The following is an 18674-nucleotide window of genomic DNA, read 5'->3' on the forward strand; positions in this document are numbered from 1 at the left end:
TTTTTGTCAACCAATCAGTATATAATCTTATTTCATGTACATTTTCGTTAAAGACACCTTATATAATATGGATTGTTGATTCATTATTATTGAACTCACAGCCAGTAGCTTCTGTAACATGTATATTCTCTGTAAGGCACATCACAGCCTCCTTATGCATTTAGGAACACCAGACAGCACTTCAGCACTACACTTGGAGACTATTTTATTTGTTTGTTTGTTTTTTTTGTTTTGTTTTTTTTTGTTTTTTTTTTGAGACGGAGTTTCACTTTTGTTGCCCAGGCTGGAGTGCTGTGGTACGGTCTCAGCTCACTGTAACCTCCACCTCCCAGGTTCAAGTGATTCTCCTGCTTTAGCCTCCCAAGTAGCTGGAATTACAGGCGCCTGCCACCATGCCCAGCTAATTTTTGTATTTTTAGTAGAGACGGTGTTTTGCTATGTTGGTCAGGCTGGTCTTGAACTCCTGACCTCAAGCAATCCACCCACCTTGGCCTCCCAAAGTGCTGGGATTACAGGCGTGAGCCGCTGCACCCAGCCAGGGACCATTTTAAACAGTGAAATCACCAACAAAAAAGGACAAAAATGTGAAACACATGGCACTTAATAAACTGTGAAAAGGATTCTTGTTTTCAGTATGAGCTGAAACAAGAAGGCAAGCGTTGTCTTGTTTGACCTCAGCTGGGGTCAGCGCATCAGGCAACAAAAATTTTTGTGGTTACAAATAAACGTTAGCAAGTGGGAGAATTTGCAGACATAGAATTCATGAATAAAGGGAACCAACTGTATAGTTGATAGATCTTATTTCTTTAGTGCTCATTTAAATTCAATTAAAACCCCCTGTGGATGGCATTTTCACATGCTGGTCCTTGTCTTCCAGGCTGATCAGGCTGCCAAGGTAGAGAAGATGCGCCAGAGCGTCCTCGAGGGGCTCAGCTTCTCCCGGCAGAGCCACACGCTCCCTTTCCCGCCACCTCCTGCCCTGCCCTTCTACCCTGCCTCTGCGTACCCCCGGCATTTTGGGCCTGTCCCACCCTCTCAGGGCAGGGGCAGAGGCTTTGCAGGTGAGTTGATTGGGACGTGTTCCTGTGGGTAACAGATGCCAGATTCCTGTAAAGAAAGTGCAGCCCTTATAGGCAAGCCCATCTGGTGTGTTGACCTTGTCACTGTTGGTCTTGGAGATCCTGCAGCAGCAGTTCTTCAAGTCCGTGAGGAGCAAGTTTGATCCTGGAGATAGGGGAGAGGGACCTGCTGATGCGGATGCAAAAGCTGCATCGTAAAATCTGTCAATCAAGCTGAAAACTCTCCTCACATTTTAAGATATATTTGTTTCTCATGTGTAAGGGAAAATAAACCCACCCAGGTCAGAGAGAGCCATCTTCCAGGACTCATCTCCCAGGGCCCATCCTGAGCCCCATGCCAGTGCCCTGTTGAACGACCCGCTGCAGGGAGGGTGGCCTTACAATACTGTTCCCCAGGGACCATGGGCACAGGACAGTGAGGTAACGAGAGGGGCCAGGAGACCCCTCCATGGCAGCTGGAGGAGGCAGGGGCTACTCTGCCCGAATACCCAGCAGGGCCCTGAGTCCTGTCCCTTACACTTCTCCCCTCTCTCTCTACCCCGGGTCCCACAGGCGTCTGTGGCTTTGGAGGCCCCTATGGGGAAACGGTAGCAACAGGCCCTTACCGTGCCTTCCGTGTGGCAGCAGCATCGGGACACTGCGGAGCCTTCTCAGGCAGTGACAGCAGCAGGACTAGCAAGTCCCAGGGCGGTAATTATACCCACCCCTTCCCAGAGCTTCTGCCTGCCAGCACTTCCTTCGCTCCATCGTCTGGCGCCTTCCTTCCTCTACTGTCCTCATGAGCCCCTCCTCCAGCAGAACGGCCTTTCTTCTGGGTCCCCGCTCTGACCCTCATTGACCGCTCCTCCTGAGACTCTCTGCTCTCAGGTCTCGGCAGCGGCTCTGCTGTGGCCAGTCTCTCCTTTCAGGGTAGACCACTGAGTGTCCACCTAGAACAGAACCTTTCTGTGCACCTGGGTAACCTGACCATCGCCTCGTGTTCATAGGATGAGCTGCTAATAGTGGCGTTTCTTTCCCAAGCAGCCATCTTTTGGTAAAGATTATCATGCTTGTATAGAAAATTCTAATGGTCACAGAATTCCTGACATAAAAAGTCTGTCACAGTTTGTTTCGCAGAAACATTTTTAAACAAAGATCTAATGTTGGGAATATAAACAAGGCAGTTTACTGTAGATTCCCAGTGCTTCTCTTTGCATTTGTATTAGGCTTGCAAAAGAGAAAAGGGTCTTAACATTTAGCATAGGAAGCAATGTCTTGTGATGGTGCTGTAATTGGAAGTCAGTGACCTGTGTCTTTGTCCTAATCCCACATTTTGGGACTGCAGATCTAAATCTGCCCATCAAGTCACATAACAGGATTAACTGTTCAGATGTGATTTTGGAGTTGCATTGAGGATGGGCAAGCCTTTCTCTCTTGATCAACAATGTTTTTCCAACTCAGTAACATGGGATAGTTAGGGAGGCCAGCAAGGGAACTGTGCGGAAAGGTGACTGTTGCAGATTTGGCGATGGGTCAGCCCCTCTGTCTGCAGGTCACCTCTCCTTTCGCTGGTGCAGCTGTATGCCTCTCTGCCTCCTCTGTCCGCCCACCAGCCTCCTGCAGGGTGCTACTCTGCTCTGTGACTGCTCCTCATGCAGCTTGCAGCCATGTTTCCTCTCTGCTTCTTGATTTGCTTCAGCTCCTTCTAGTGCCTTGAAACTGAAGCTGGCCCGTAGTTGGGATCAAAGATGGAGGGAGAGGGGAGACTGTACTGTGGATAGTGTAGGGCAAGAAGTGAATTCTTAGACTGGAATGATGAAGGGAACCTGCTTCCTGAGTTTCTTAAAATTGTGTCTGGAACTCAGATTTGCACTGCCTAGTATAGTAGCTGCTGGCCACTGCTCTGTTGAGCACTTAAGTTCTGGTTAGAACGTGTAAAATACATATCAGATTTTAAAACTTAAAATGGGAAGCAGACTAAAATAGCTCATCAATTTTTTATCTTGGGCCAGGCACAGTGGCTCATGCCTATAATCTCAGCACTTTGGGAGGCCAAGGAGAGAGAATTGCTTGAGGCAGGAGTTCAAGACAAGCCTGGGCAATATAGTGAGACCCCTGCCTCTACAAAAAATTTTAAAAATTAGCCAGATATGGTGGTGCACACCTGTAGTCCCAGCTACTCAGGAGGCTGAGGCAGGAGGATCACTTGAGCTGGGAGGTCAAGGCTGCAGTGAGCCGTGATTGTGCCACTGCACTCCAGCCTGGGTGACAGAGCGAGACCCTGTCTTAAAAAACAAACAAACAAACAAAAAAAAACTTGACTACATGTTGAAATAGTATTATTTTGGATACATTGAGTTAAATAAATACATTATTAAAACTTCTTTCCTCTGTTTCTTTGTACATTTTTCATGTGGCTACAAAAAAAATAAGCTTGTTGTAGGTTTCTGTTGGACAGTGCTGAATTGCCACAGCTAACACCAAGATGATAGTTGTTTATTATCCATTCTCACTGTCAGAAAACAAGATGCTTGGGGCTCTGGTTTTGTTTGCTTATTTTTTTGTTTTTAATCAGAAGTTTTGCTGCCAATTAGCAATTAGAGAATTTTCTTAGGTCAGAAAACTTACAATTTGCAGTAATCAAAAGAAGTTAGTAAATTCTGTTTGTGACTCTGCTTATGGAAATTCTAATTTAAAAATACAGTAAGAAATACAGGCTAGATTTATTGATTCTGTGATGTTCGGTTAAGGTAGTTAACCTGGAAGTATTCGCCTAAAGAGAAAAACATTCTTGAGTTTGCAGATTGCCATCTTGGTAATATAGAAGTCATGCCATATGCACCTGATGACAACACTTTATTGTATCTGTTTCTATCTAAAAAGCCTTGCATATTTGCAGTTGTAACCTAATTCATTTCTCATGGGTTCTTCACAATAGTTTAAAGTCAAACAGTATGCACATAGATACTCTACATAATAAAAAATTATACAAAACAGGAGAAAGTAGCTTCATAGTAAATATAAACCAAAACTGAAAAGAAGTTTCTTGCTTGTATCTTTTTGCTATTCTTAATTCTGTGATTGTAAAGATTTTGTCTTTTCGTATATTTTTTGTGCAGGAGTCCAACCTATACCTTCTCAGGGAGGCAAACTAGAAATAGCTGGCACTGTGGTTGGCCATTGGGCTGGGAGCAGACGGGGCCGTGGGGGCCGGGGGCCTTTCCCCCTGCAGGTGGTTTCTGTTGGAGGACCAGCTAGAGGGTAAGTTCTGAGCCACGAAAATGTCTTTTGTATAAATAAAGAAAACAGCTTCTAACTTGCTTTTTTTTGAAGTTTAAGTAGGAACATTTTTATATCATTAGATACATTCTTCTTTAATATCATTTTGTATTTATTTAATTATTTAGTTTTTATTTATTTATTTATCTTAAGATGGGGTCTCACTGTCACCCAGGCTAGAGTGCAGTGGCACAATCACAGTTCAGTGTAGCCTTGACTTTCTGGGCTCCAGCGATCCTCCCACTTCAGCCTCCCGTGTAGCTGGGACCACAGTCATGTGCCACCATGCCTGGCTAATTTTTGTATTTTTGGTAGAGACAGGGTTTCGCCATGTTGCCCAGGTTGGTCTTGAACTCCTGAGCTCAACCAATCCACCCACCTCGGCCTTGCAAAGTGCTGAGATTACAGGTGTGAGCCACTGCACACGGCCTTTAACATCATTTATAATGTTTGCATAGGATCCCATTTATAGTATTATGTAATTATTTAACCATTATTAAATAATTAACCATACAATTTTCAATTAACCAGGTACCTTAGTATTTTTAAAGTATTAGTTTTCAAATCAAATGCATTGGATATGTAGCTCGGGGGTAGAGCATTTGACTGCAAATGCATTGGATATGAACCAAAAAAATAAGATTGATTCCTTGGAATAAATCTTCCCTATGATCATACTTAACCTGTTTAGGCCTAGTGTTCCATTATTGGAACGCGAAGCATGTGGGAGTTATTTATGTCCTACTGCTCAAGGTCTGATTGCAAAAATTCAAAAAATTGCAACTTCCGGCATAAATGGGTTAATTCAATGCTTCATAAAACGTAAGATTGGATGGCTTTAAAATCATTTGATACTATTTTAAATGTTGTCTGTAACAGATTTAAGTGTTTACTGTTGTCCTTTTTCATTCATTTAGGCGTCCGAGAGGAGTTATTTCCACCCCAGTGATTAGAACATTTGGAAGAGGTGGAAGGTATTATGGCAGAGGTTACAAAAACCAGGCAGCAATTCAGGTAAGAAGACAACATGATGTTTGTGCCAGTTCAATGCCCTCAGGGATGTCTCCTGTCTGAGCTTGCACTTCTAGTACCTGCGCTCAGACAGAAGAGCTGTGAGGGTAATGCTTTAGCTGTCAAGCGTCTAACACAGTAACTGGCACATAGCTGCTCACCAAATGTCCATTTGCTAGAGCCCAGATCATTTTGCTGTTAAGTGCCTCTTCAGGTTGTCTCTCCCCTTTGCCATGACCCTGTGTCTCTGGTAGCTTCCCGCCTGGTGTGACACGATGGGCTGGGCTCACCTTGGGCATTGCTTAGCCCTGACAGAGCTGGAACAGCCACTTTTAGTTTCTTTTCTTTTTTCTTTCTTTCTTTTTTTTTTTTTTTTTGAGATGGAGTCTCGCTCTATTGCCCAGGCTGGAGTGCTGTGGCACAATCTCTGCTCACTGCAACCTCCACGTCCCGGGTTCAAGCGATTCTCATGCCTCAGCCTCCTGAGTAGCTGGGATCACAGGTGTGTGCCACCACACTCGGCTAATTTTTGTATTTTTAGTAGAGTTGGAGTTTCACCATGTTGGCCAGGCTGGTCTCAAACTCCTGACCTCAGGTGATCTGCCCGCCTTGGCCTCCCAAAGTGCTAGAATTACAGGCGTAAGCCACCATGCCCAGCGGTCCTGCTATATTTTTATGTTTTATATTATTTGTTTCAAGGTTCAAAGAAAATGACAATTGCATTGATTCATGGAGAAGGGTGCGTTAATATTTCTGAACTTTAGGGTTGGAAGCTAAAATAGAGGATGTTGTAGGAGAGTATGTGGGGACCCTTGGTTTATGGAGGTCATTCCTTAGGCAAGGGTCACATCTCCATCTGGGTTGATGACTTTGTCATCAACAAGGCAAATACCCTGGTTTTCAGAATAGGAAGCCTAGAAGATGCTGGAAGGTACCACCATCTTTGTTGGGAAGGGGATGTGATGACGAGCTGGAAGATTCCTGTTCTCGTCTGTAAAATGACTGTTTGAAGGTGAAAAACATCCATGTTTTCTTCAGCACTGAGTCAGTCTATGACAGTGGCTCTCAGCCCTGGTGATTGTCTCCCAAGGGACATTTGGAGACGTTGATTGTCATGACTTGGTGTGGGCACTGGATTTTAACAGGTGAAGCCTAGGGATGCTGCTAAACACCCTACGGTGTGTGGGACAGCCCCATCACGGAGAGTGGACAGAGCCACTGTATCATATGCTAAGGTTGAGGAGCCCTGGTCTAATGATAGAAGCGATTCAAGATCTGTCTTCACTGCCTTCACAGAGAGTCATGTCTTTCAGAAAATGTGCTGGATTAGTCTCAAGGAGCATTTTTTTCAGAGGCTTATTTTTAAATCTGTTCAGAGGAGTGGGCAAGACCCATTCAGAAGAGATATTTCACAAACACATGGCAATTATCAGTGCAGATTTCTTGTGAGGTTCCCTAGCAATGACTGTATTTCCCCAGGAGAAATAGGGTGTGTGTGCTGCTGCACGTCACAGGCAGATGTGGGAGACCCTGTTTGTTTTGTGGCAGTGGGAACAGTCGCAATTTTAGAGAGGACTTATTGAGGGGCATTTGTTACTTTAAACAATTTAGTGCCATACAAAGGATTAGACAGAGCTCCTGAAGGGGGAATCACCCTCATTTTCAGGGTGTTAACTACAGAGGAGTTGAGGGAAGGGGCCATGGAGGGAACTGACTGAGACAGGTAGAGCATCTACCGCCCAAAAGTCAAAGCAAAGACAGGGTTAGAGGGACCCAGCTGGGCATTTTCTGCTCTTGAATCTGCGGAGAATGTCATTAGGCCAAAATTGGCATCCTCTCTCTTCTGTTTATCAGAAACCACCTTCTCATTTGTTGTCCTTCATTTTAAACAGGGCAGACCTCCTTATGCTGCTTCAGCAGAAGAAGTGGCCAAAGAACTAAAGTCAAAATCTGGGGAATTGAAGTCCTCTGCTATGTCTTCAGACGGGTCCCTGGCTGAAAACGGAGTGATGGCTGAGGAGAAGCCGGCTCCCCAGATGAACGGGAGCACGGGTGACGCCAGGGCCCCCAGCCACTCTGAAAGTGCCTTGAATAATGACTCTAAAACGTGCAATACAAATCCTCATTTAAATGCACTAAGTACAGACAGCGCTTGCCGCAGAGAAGCTGCTCTGGAGGCAGCTGTCTTAAATAAAGAAGAGTAAACTTATTTTTTATAGAGGGTGAAGGATGCTGGAAGGGTAAGGATTTAGGAATATCTGGAGAGAAAGAGAGCCTGCAGTTATGTACATTTTGTCCTTTCCGTAAGAGAAAAATGAGGACTTTGGAAATTCAGATCCCTCTTTGATATCAGAGATTTAAACAACACATTTTTAGTTTTAACCAGTTGTAGTCAAAATGCTACAATAAAACAAAAAAGAGAAAGAAAATGAAGAGCATTTGACTCCCGCACTTAAAATGAAGTACACATAAAGTTTAAACTGGTTATGACAAAAGCCTATAGTTGTGTTTCTTGAACTATAAAGAAAACAAATTTTGGCAGTCTTTAAGTATATATAGCTTAAAATATAATTTTTAGCATTTGGCACCATATGTATGCCATTATATTTGATTTTGCATTACTGTTTCACAATGAAGCTTTCTTTAAGGCTTTGATTTTTATGATTATGAAAGAAATAAGGCACAACCACAGTTTTTCTTTCTTAAATTTCATCACTGTTGATGTGGTTCTTTTGTGTTAAAAAAAAAAAAAGTGCAACTATCAAAACTAAAAAATTAATAGAGTAATATTGCCGTTCTGCTGATTTTAAATATACAATACATCATACATACTTTACAAGCAAGTTAAATGGAGATAAAGTTGAAATCATAGAAGATGCAAATGACCTTTCAAAATCAACACAATGTGTTCTGAAACTTTCGTGACTAATACCATGCATCTGTGATCAATGAACTATGTGGTTTTGAATCGGATGTAGACCATTAGTACTACTACTTGAGCTAAACTTCTGCATGGTTCATAATTTTTAAAGTGTGTAGTTAATATGCATGTTATCGTCCTTTCTTCCATTCTTACCAGTATGTGCCCATTTGCAAAACAAAAATGCTAATAATCAGTAATAGTCCTATAAAAGATGTTAACTCTGTTTAGTCATTGACTGATCTTGCTCTAACCTTAAAATTTTGTGATTATTGACCTCTGTTGCATTTATTCTAAAGCCCCCCAAAAATTATCTAGCCGTTTCGAATATCAACATTACCCTGGTGTATTCACTGCTGTATGCATTATTGTTCTTTGTTGCTGTTTTATGCCTTCATATTAGCAAATATGAAATTCTGTGAAAAAAAACCCTTTGATCTTAAAAAAAAAAAACCACCCCCCCCTTCTGTAGCAGGAAACAAATTGCTTGTTCTTGAGAACTTTCCCATCAAGAATTTAGTAGAAGCAGGTATACTTCTATCATTTTGATGTTTTTGTTAATGTTTCCAAACAATGTACTTTGAAATCAGAATCACTTCTTATCGTTTTCATATACTTCTGATGCTCTTCATCACATTAGTGATCAGAAATGAGGTGTAATTCCCCAACCCCTGCCCGCAAGAGCTAAGTAGGATCTTACTGTAAGTTGAAGGGAGTTTTGCCCTAACTCATGGATTGTGCAAGAATGAACTGCTGTTGGGTTTGATTGACTGTCGATGGATTGTGGTGTGGTGTATCTGAAGGCTATTGAATGCAACTTACAATGCTTAATAAAAATCTTTATTCTTTTAGTATAAAGTATGGCGTGGCTTTTAAATTCACTTGTAAAAGCTAATTTTATCGAGGTTTAATTCAAATCGAAACAACTACTGAAAAGATCAGAAAACCAAAGTTTAAAAATATTTTACCTTTTCAAAGTAATTCCAGGTTTCCGGCTTAGAGGAACATTAATCTATGATTAATTTGTTTGATAGTTCAGTTTCAAGCAACCAAGGGGATAAAAAAAATTCTCTCTGATAAAGCAGACTTACAGAAAGTTTTTTTAAGCCCTGAGGAAGCAATAAATTTGACTCTACCACGTTTTAAAAGCTGGATGTTACAAGTATAGTCCGTTTTTCATGCCATCCTTTTGACTGAAGGCTCTTCTCTGCAGCCTGATATGAGGTCCCCGTACCCAGGTCCGCCGAGCGCCTGGAGAAAGCGCCCCATGCTGCCCTCTAGCGGGGGATGGTGGGCTAACGGCGCCGGAGGCGGCCCCGAGAGCTGTGGCGATCCCGCTCCAGGGAGGGGCTGGCGCTCGCCCGGGGGCGCGTTTCCTTCCTGTGGAAGGGCGGGGCGGGGCCTTGCGTGGCGCTTCCCCGTCCGCCACCGCGCAGGCCCCGGTGCGCGCGCAGCCCGCGAGGCGGGGCCTTGTCGGTGAGGCCTACTCCCAGCTCTTTCCTCTCGGCGGTTGGGACTGCGCCGTTGAAGCCGGTTCTCTGTGCGGGGCCGGCGCCGGGCCCAGCAAAGACCCGTGTGCCCCGAGAGGGACCGAGCAGACCCTGGGAGCCCGAGTCCCAGCAAGGCCCGAGCCGAGCCAGTTTCTCCAACACCCTGAGAGCGCTCTTGGTCCTGGCTGTTCAGACCCCAGACGAATTTACTCCTTCTTTTTATGGGGTGGGCCTTCAGAGTTTGAAGGAAGTGAAGCTAGCCTCACTCACTCCAGGGCCTCTTCCCACCCTGACTCGCCCGTTCCTGACGGTGGCCCGCTGTTTCGGGGCCGCGGCTGAGTCCCTCTGCGCCAGCCTCCCGGTGGCGGGCCAGCCAGCCCTTCTCTGTGCTATGAGAAGATGGGGCGCCCGGACGTCTCCATCTTTCAAAAACACCATTCCACTGACGACCCTGCCTGTGACGGGAACGAGTCTAACCCACTCTGGATCGCACGTGCCTCGCAGAGGGACAGCGTTGTGGAGGAACACTTTCCAGGCCCACCAGCTTCCACCACCCATTGCTAGGCGGTACCTCTCTCACCGTGACAACCACGCGCTTTTCTTCCCTCTCTCAAGGGGCAGGCCCACGCCACTTGAGAATAGCAAGCTGACAGGGACAGCCCTCTGGCTTTAAGAGGGGAGAGGGACAGGCTTCTGAACGGTACATTCTCAGCAGCAGGAGTGCGCGCATGTCAAGGGTCCCTCTCTGCTCCCTGACAAGCAGGTGCTCCTTCCTTCCGGTGGCTCTCATCTCTTAGTTGCAATTGCTGTAGGTGAGAGAGCAGCACAGCTTGCTCTAAGTCACTCTCAGCAGGGACTGGGCTGCAACCCAACCCTTAGCTCGAAGTTGGGTCTGTCCACCCGCTCCTAAAGCCCCAGTAGGTGCAGGCGTGGGCATTAAGGAGAGAGGAAGGGAGAGGGTGCTGGGGCTCCAGCGACCCTGTGGCTGGAACAAGGAGGCCAAGGACACCCCTCCTTGCTGGAGCCATGCTGGCCACTCCTCCCACACCACCAGAATTGCAGGGGAAGGCCCAAGGGCGATGCTGTCATGGGCCCAGGGGCCAGTGGCTGTGGGTGGCACTGGTGCGGGCTGGACTGAATGGTGATGCTGGTGTTTCTCCTTCCTGGCAGCATGATATCCTGGGGCAAGTGGTATGCTCTGCTGCCTGGCCATTTATCCTCTTCCTTTTCAAAAAAATAGGTTTTACTGATTTTTTTTCTTGTTTCAAAAGCAATATTTGTTTATTGTGGTAAGTTTAAGAAATACTGGCTAGATACACAAAAAGGAAAAGAAGTCCTCGGTAATTCCTCCATCCTGAGACACCTGTTTTTAACATTTGGTCTCTCCTTCTATACAATATATAGATTTTTTTCTTATACAAAAAAAATCATGTTAATATTTTGTAACATTTTCCCAACTTAGCATCATTTGATGATTGCCTTTCCCTACCATTCCATATTCTGACATAGTTCCACAGACTCCACAGTGGGGCTGCACCGTAACGTATTCAGTCTTTCCCCACCAGCATGGTTGGACATTACCTTGTTCTGCAAGCACTTGCGGAGAGTCCGTGTCAGGCCCAGCCCTAGGCCCCATGGGACAGAAGATGTCAAGGCCCCTGCCTTTCTGGCATTTACATTTGAGTAGGGGGACAACATACATGTGTACAAATAAAAATATTTCAAGCAAGAAAATGAGAAAAGATGGGGAGATGGGTGGCATGGGCAAGTGATGCAGCCATGAGTGGAGGCTATCTGGGAATACAGGTCTGGGCCAGGGGCAGCGGATGGAGCACCCAGCCAAGGGGAATCCATGGAGAGCGGAGAAGCCCATGGCCACCCCGAGGACAGGGCTTGCTGTATCCTCCAGTGCTGTGGTCTGTTGAAGGCTTTGAGGCAGGATGGGTTGTGCTTGGATGCCCAGTGGGCTCCAGGTATCCATGCTACCCTGTAGGTGAGTCTTGTGAGGACCAGTATCAATATTCCTGGTTAGCATTTCACCAGAAGGATCTCCCAGTGGGGAAGGGTGGGGGAAGGGTGAGGGAAGGGAGTCTTTTGGTGCTCCTGCTGATTCAGCCCCGGAACGCTGCTTGGTATCCAGGGTCCAGGAGCTCTTTGTCTGTACTAGCCTGGCTGCTGGGCACAGTCAAGGCACTGGTGTTTGCCAATTTGACAGGTTAAAAAATGGGTTTTTATTTGCATGACTTTGATTTCTAGTGAGGGTGAACATTTCCCCTCTTACATTTAATTTGCCCATAATTTCTTCATTTTTCAATTGACAGGGAACTTCTAATGTCTCTCCTGGCTGTTTTATGATCTCCCAAACAATCAGGCCAAAGGTAAGAATTTTAAGAAATAATTCATTGTCTGTACCTTTCTCTATACCATCACCAACAAGGACCAAGGTAGTGCTAGGCTGCTCTGCCTTCCAGGACACCCCTCCTTGCCCTGCATTCCTTCTCCCTGCTCAGAGGGAGCCCACCTCTGCACTGCATGGGGCAGACAGCAGAATATAGCTGTTTAATGATGGACAGTAACCTTAGGGGTGACTCTCATCCCTCCCTCCGTTTTATTCTACTTTCAGTTCTTCTGAGAATGCATTACTTTCTTGTTAGCCTCAACTCCCTACCCCTACTCACTATATCTTGGACAAAAGTCCTATGCTACTTGGCTCCCCACGTTGTGGAGTAGACGGTGCAGAAGGCTTTTTGCCAGGAGCCTGCTGCTGGCCAGCCTGCCAGCCCTGCCCTCATCCTCCCCACCTTGGTCCCCTAGCTGTCTGGTTACTCCTCCCTGTACCCCAGGGAAGCTTCCAGTCTTGGCTCTAACACGGCTCAGGCTAAGTTGACCAAAGACCTGCAGATGGGACAAAATAAGCTTTTCATTAATGTGCTTTGCCCTGTGCTGAACTGGCTGTGGGACTTCACCAGAGTTTGTAAAGAACAGCCATGTGAAAACGCACTCAAGAAAAAAATAAAAATGCAACAGCAGTGGTAGTAAGTTCTATGAAGGACAAATGCAGAGGAAAGGAGGAACTTACATGGGTGGGGGTAGAGGAAGGTGTCAGGGAAGCCTCTCTGAAGAATGACCTAGAGGGCAGGTGGGAGCTACCCAAGCAGATTCCAGGCACCTTGGGTGGACCAGGATGGCCGACCAGGATGGCCTTTTCCCATGCTGTGCCCAGCAAGTTCCATCAGTTCAGGAAGCAAACAGCTGGAGGCACCTGTGCAGACCCATCCTGACCTCATGAAACCATGCCTACTCCTGGCATTTGTGAATGTCCATCCCTACAAACTCAACTGATGCCAGTATGGGCTATAGGGAGGGTCACATCAGTCTCAATTTGCCCAGGATAGCTTCAGTTTGCCCCTGTTTTGGTGCTTTATTAACAGCACCCTTTTGGATAGTAGTAAATAATGTGGTCACCTGGCTCAGAGACTTGTCCACAAGCTCACTGCATCCAAACATCACAGGTCCATCCTAGAGATGGTCAAGAAGGAGGGTCACTTTCATACCTGTCAGAAAAGCCCAGATGGCTTAAAAAATTTCCCCAGGTACTCCAAGAAGGGGCCCAGTATTTGAAGTTTCTATGCACTGACTAAATCGACTGATCTTTCACAAATACACAAATACACACCCAACCTCAAGCTAGTATTTCCTTTCTAACATTTTCCACCCCCTATCAATTATTAGTTACCTGTCTCTTGCTCCGGCCTATGGGATCTATGGAGATAGGAACGTTTCTGCCTTGTTCACTCTATGAAACCTGCATTGGTTGTGTGCCAACAAAATAACCTAGATGAAATGGACAAATTTCTAGACATACAAAACTTACCAAGTCTGAATGATGAAGAAACAAAAAATCTTAACAGACCTACAACTAGTAAGGAGATTGGATCACTAATCAAAAACCTCACAACAAAGAAAAGTCCGGAACAGATGGCTACACTGGTGAATTGTACAAAACATTTAAAGAAAAATTAACACCAGTCCTTTTCAAACTCTTACAGAAAATTGAAGAGGAGGGAATACTTTCAAGCTCTTTTGATGAGGCCATGATTACCATGATACCAAAGCCAGACAAAGATACTAGAAGAACACTACAGACCAATATTCCTTATGAATATTGATGCCGAAATCCTCAACAAAATACTTGCAAACTGAATTCAGTAGCGTATTAAAAGGATCATATGCCATGACCAAGTGGGATTTATTCCCAGAATGCAAGGATGGTTCAGCATCCAAAAATCAATCAATGTAATACACATGTTAACAGAATGAGCAATAAGAACCTACATGGTCATCTCAATTAATGTAGAAAAAGCATTTAACAAAATTCAACACCCTTTCTTGATTAAAAAATTAAATACACTAGGAATAGAAGGAAACTTCCTCAACATAGTAAAGGCCATATGTGAACAGCTGACAGCTAAAATCTTACTCAATGGTGAAAAGCTGAAAGCATTTCCTGTAAGATCAGGAAGAAAGCAAGGATGCCCACTCTCCCTACTTCTATTCAACGTAGTACTGGAAGTCCTAGCCAGAGCAATTACACAAGAAAAAGGAAAAGAAAAAAAAGGCATCCAAATTGGAAAAGAAGTAAAATTATCTGTTCACAGATGACATGATCTTATATCATCATGGAAGATCATCAAGATATAGGAACCCTAAAGAGTCCACAGACATAAAACCACTCCAAAACCTATGAATTTGGCAAAGAGCAAGATACAAAATCAACATATGAAAATTAGTTTTGTTTCCATACACTAACAATGAACAATCTTAAAACAGCCAGGCGCAGTGGCTCACACCTGTAATCCCAGCACTTTGGAAGGCGGAGGCAGGCGGATCGCCTGAGGTCAAGAGTTCGAGGCCAGTCTGGCCAACATGGTGAAACCCTGTGTCTACTAAAAATACAAAAATTAGTCAGGTGTGGTGGCACATGCCTGTTATCCCAGCTACTTGGGAAGCTGAGGCAGGAGAATCACCTGAGTCTCACAGGTGGAGGCTGCAGTGAGCCGAGATCATGCCACTGCACTCCAGCCTGGGTGACAGAGCAAGACTCTGCCTCAAAAAAAAAAAAAAAAAAAAATCTAAAAAGGAAATTATGAAAAAAAAATCCATTTATAATAGCATCAAAAAGAATAAAATACTCAGGAATAAACTTAGTCAAGGAGACAAAAAACTTGTACACTGAAAATGGAAAGCTATCAAACTTTGCTCAAAGCAATTTAAAAAGAGACAAATACATGAAAAGACAGCCTGTGTCTATGGATTATAAGACTTATTGTTAAAAGGTCAATCTCTTAAAAGCAATCTACAGATTTACTGCATTCCTTAAGAAAATCCCAACATTGTTTCCTTGCAGAAACAATTTATTTAGAAAATAAATTTTCTAAAGGAAAAATCCATTCTAGAAAACATATGGAATCTCAAGGGACCTCAAGTAGCCAAAATAGTCTTTAAAAAAACAAAACAGAAAATAATAAGTGTTGATGTAGACATGGAGTAACTGGAACTCTTTTTCATTCCTGGTGGGAATGTAAAATAGTATAGCCACTGTGGAAAATGGTATGGCAGTTCCTCAAAAAATACAAAAATTGAATCACCATGTGATCCAGCAGTTCCACTTCTGGATATATACCCAAAAGAAGCGAAAGCAGGGACTCCAACAGTTATTTGCATGCCAACGTTCATAGCAGCATTATTCACAACAGCGAAAGGATGGATGCCACCCAAGTATCCACTGGCAGATGAATGGAGAAACAAAGTGTGGTACGTACATACAATACAATATTATTCAGTCTTAAAAAGGGAGCAAGTTCTGACCCATGCTACAGTGGGCATGAAACTTGAGGACATTATGTTAAGTGAAATAAACTGGTCACAAAAGGACAAATACTGTCTGATTCCACGTATATAAGATACCTAGAGGAGTCAAATTCATAGAGACAAAAAGCAAATGGTGGCCGCCAGGGGCTGGAGGAGGAGGGGTGTGGTGTTTATAAGGGACAGAGTTTCCACTGGGGACTGTGGCAAATTTTCTGGAGATGAATGGTGGTGGTGGTTGCACAACAGTGTGAATGTACTTAATACCACCAAACTGTGCATTAAAAATGGTTAAAATGGTAAGGTTTATATCATGTATATGTAACCCCAATTTTGCCAAAAAACCTGCACTTGCTCTCAACACGTTTAGTGAATGTGTGAACCACAGGCCCTGGAGCAGGCTATGCTGATGGTTGGGTAGGAAGGGGAATAAAACACATCCATGCTGCAGCGGCACTGTCATCGCAGCACCAGGGTGCAGGTGCGTGGAGGCCCTGGAGCTTGTGAACCCACCCATGCTGCACCTGCACAATGCCAGCCTGACTGAGGTTATGGGTAGGGATATCTTGACACTGGCATAGCCTCCTAAGTGCTGAAGTGCAGCTGAGCCCTAGGCAACATGGAGGGTGTGGTGGGCAGGCATTGAGGCCGCGGGCAGTTAGTAGTTGAGGCAGTTAGTAGTTGGCTAACTACTAAGCAGAGGAGGCCATCGAGTTTGGGGCCAAAGGCAATGAGGTGTGGGAGGCAGTAAGATGCTACCTGAACTTCCAAGGCCACCGTCCTCCTCTCTGGGGCCTTTCCTTCCCTACCACCAGGCAAGAGTGAGTTCGCTATGGTCCTTGCCCTCTGTGAGCAGTCCTATCCTGGCCTTTGTCCGCAGCTCACCTTCTCAGGGGGGCGTCCCTCTAGCCAGTGCCCTTCTTTCTCCCCAATCATCTTGTATGCATTGATGTATGTATTGACTGTCTCTCTTTATTCCAATGTGAACTCCAACAGAGCTGAGACTCTGCTGAGTCCTCAGTGTCTACAACACCGCTCAGGACACAGTAGATGCTTAATAAATACCTCAGTAGAGGAGTGAGAGAGAAGGAGGGAAGGAGGAGGAGTGGGGAGGTGCGTGTCCTGAAGGAGATGGAGAAAAGAAAGGGGAAGTCAGCTGGGCGCGGTTGTTCACACCTGAAATCCCAGCACTTTGTGAGGTGGAGGCGGGCGGATCACCTGAGGTCAGGAGTTTGAGACCAGCCTGACCAACATGGAGAAACCCCTTCTCTACTAAAAATACAAAATTAGCCAGGTGTGGTGGCACATGCCTATAATCCCAGCTACTTGGGAGGCTGAGGCAGGAAAATCGCTTGAACCCGGGAGGCGGAGGTTGCGGTGAGCCGAGATCACGCCACTGCACTCCAGCCTGGGCAACAAGAGTGAAACTCCATTTCAAAAAAAAAAAGAAAAAACAAAAAGAAAGGGGAAGCCATAGGGAGAAGCCAAACAGAGGGAGCTTGTGGGCTTGTGATGACACTTGTTTTATCCCATAGATGACAGGCAGCCATGGAAGGGCTTTGAACAAAAGGAATGTATCTGGTGGAGCACAGGAGGTACAGGTGGGCACAGGAGACCATCTGAAGGGCAGGGCTGGGAGGTGGGTGGGGTGGACACCCCTGAACGACTAGCGGGGAGGCCGAGCTTCTCCAGACACATTCTGTGCAGTGGCTGCGGGGCCCAGGACTTGGAGACCAGCCGAGGGCTCCTCACTGGCTCCCACCCTCTGCCCTCTCACCAGGGAGCTGACATCCTCTGTCTGGCTGGATGTTTAATTGCTTAGCGCCTCAGTTTTCACTTCTGTGAAATGGCACTAATACCAATACCTAAAGGCACCAAAGGAGAGTCCTGAGTATGTAGTAATAGCCATCATGACCCAGGAATTTGCTAAGCACTTACAAACATCTGGTTGGGTACTGGTAAAACCTCGTGAAGAACTGAGCCCAGGGCACTGTCCTGGTAAAAGCATTTGCTAAATGTTGGCTAACTACTGTCATTGTTTGTAAACAGGCTAATAGGAGTGTTAAGGGATGGGGGGCTGCCAACATCAGGGCAGCTTCCCCTGCACCACAGCAGCCTCTAGAAGTTTCCAGCTTCATTTGGGCACTGCTCACCTGACTGCTTTAGTACTGCTGTAAGGGCCAGGAAGAGTATGTCTATCAAGGAAGTGGGCACCACTCACCTGAAACCCTCCTTTTGGGCTCTCAACCTTCAGGCTGAGCATTCTATCTACATAATAGTAGACAACGCCTTAAGAGTTACTTCTTTCCCAGAACTTTAGTATGTAAAAAAAAAAAATTCCAGGCTTTCACCCAGGAGGAAGGGAACCAGTGACAACCGGAATTCAGGTAGGAAGGCCTATTGCAGGCCATCCTGGCCAGCCCAGAGGTGTGGGAACTGGGGGTCTCCTGCTCTTTCCTCTCCCTCTATGGCCAGCTACTTCTCCCCCCGCCCCCTTCCCCAGTGCCCAGTGCTTTGGGCACTGCCCTGAGTCTGTATCCACGGGGTCACTTGTTGGGGGTGGGTGGCTGACTCTGAGGGTAGATTTTCGCTCAGTAGGAGGAAGGACCTTAATTGAGCCGCCTGCTGTGGAGCAAACGGCCCCTTCGCAGCTGCAGGTGGGCGGTGATGGTGAGGGGCCGAGGGGCTAAGGAGCCTTGTCATGGATGCTGCTAGGAGACTGGGCCAGATTTCCTGTCCGGAGATTCTGGAATTCCGAGCAGGGGTGGCCCGCATTTCCCAGCAAGATGCGGATTTTGCTGAGGGAGGAGGGGGAGAGAAAGACGGTGAGGGAGGAAGGGCGGGCAGGGATGTGGCCCCTGCCCAGCGCGGATGCCCCAAGGATGCAGCGCTGGCGGGGCAGGGAAATCCTCCTCTAGAACGCGTGCAAGTGACCCCTCAGAGCGCACCTCCGCTTCTCCTCCCCACCGTGGGGGATCACTTCCCTGGACACGGGGGCCAGGATTCCCGTACTCCTCGCCCCTTAAGTCACGGGCCTGGGGGGCTCAA

The 18674-nt window shown here is 45.9% G+C and overlaps 2 protein-coding genes across 4 annotated transcripts in view; both read left to right on the forward strand.

Annotated features, from left to right (window-relative positions):
* Positions 1 to 9126, forward strand: part of FAM120A (family with sequence similarity 120 member A) — a 114177-nt gene extending 105051 nt beyond the window's left edge. For 2 of the 3 annotated variants that reach the window (XM_054500474.1, XM_054500475.1), the window contains exons 14-18: positions 878 to 1061; positions 1632 to 1769; positions 4178 to 4319; positions 5255 to 5351; positions 7241 to 9126. In XM_054500474.1, the coding sequence (XP_054356449.1) occupies positions 878 to 1061; positions 1632 to 1769; positions 4178 to 4319; positions 5255 to 5351; positions 7241 to 7552 (873 nt within the window). In that variant the 3' untranslated portion in view covers positions 7553 to 9126. The remainder of the gene's footprint in view (positions 1 to 877; positions 1062 to 1631; positions 1770 to 4177; positions 4320 to 5254; positions 5352 to 7240) is intronic. The other variant, XM_054500476.2, reaches the window with a different exon arrangement.
* Positions 9127 to 9487: 361 nt separating this feature from the next.
* On the forward strand, positions 9488 to 13725 carry LOC134737940 (transcription initiation factor TFIID subunit 4-like). Its single transcript, XM_063650134.1, has 3 exons — positions 9488 to 9558; positions 9705 to 10325; positions 12080 to 13725. The coding sequence occupies exons 1-3, from the start codon at positions 9488 to 9490 to the stop codon at positions 12111 to 12113; spliced, it is 726 nt and encodes a 241-aa protein (XP_063506204.1). The 3' UTR covers positions 12114 to 13725.
* Positions 13726 to 18674: the final 4949 nt, after the last annotated feature.

This window comes from Pongo pygmaeus, chromosome 13, assembly GCF_028885625.2.
Source record: "Pongo pygmaeus isolate AG05252 chromosome 13, NHGRI_mPonPyg2-v2.0_pri, whole genome shotgun sequence".
Taxonomy (NCBI): Eukaryota; Metazoa; Chordata; class Mammalia; order Primates; family Hominidae; genus Pongo; species Pongo pygmaeus.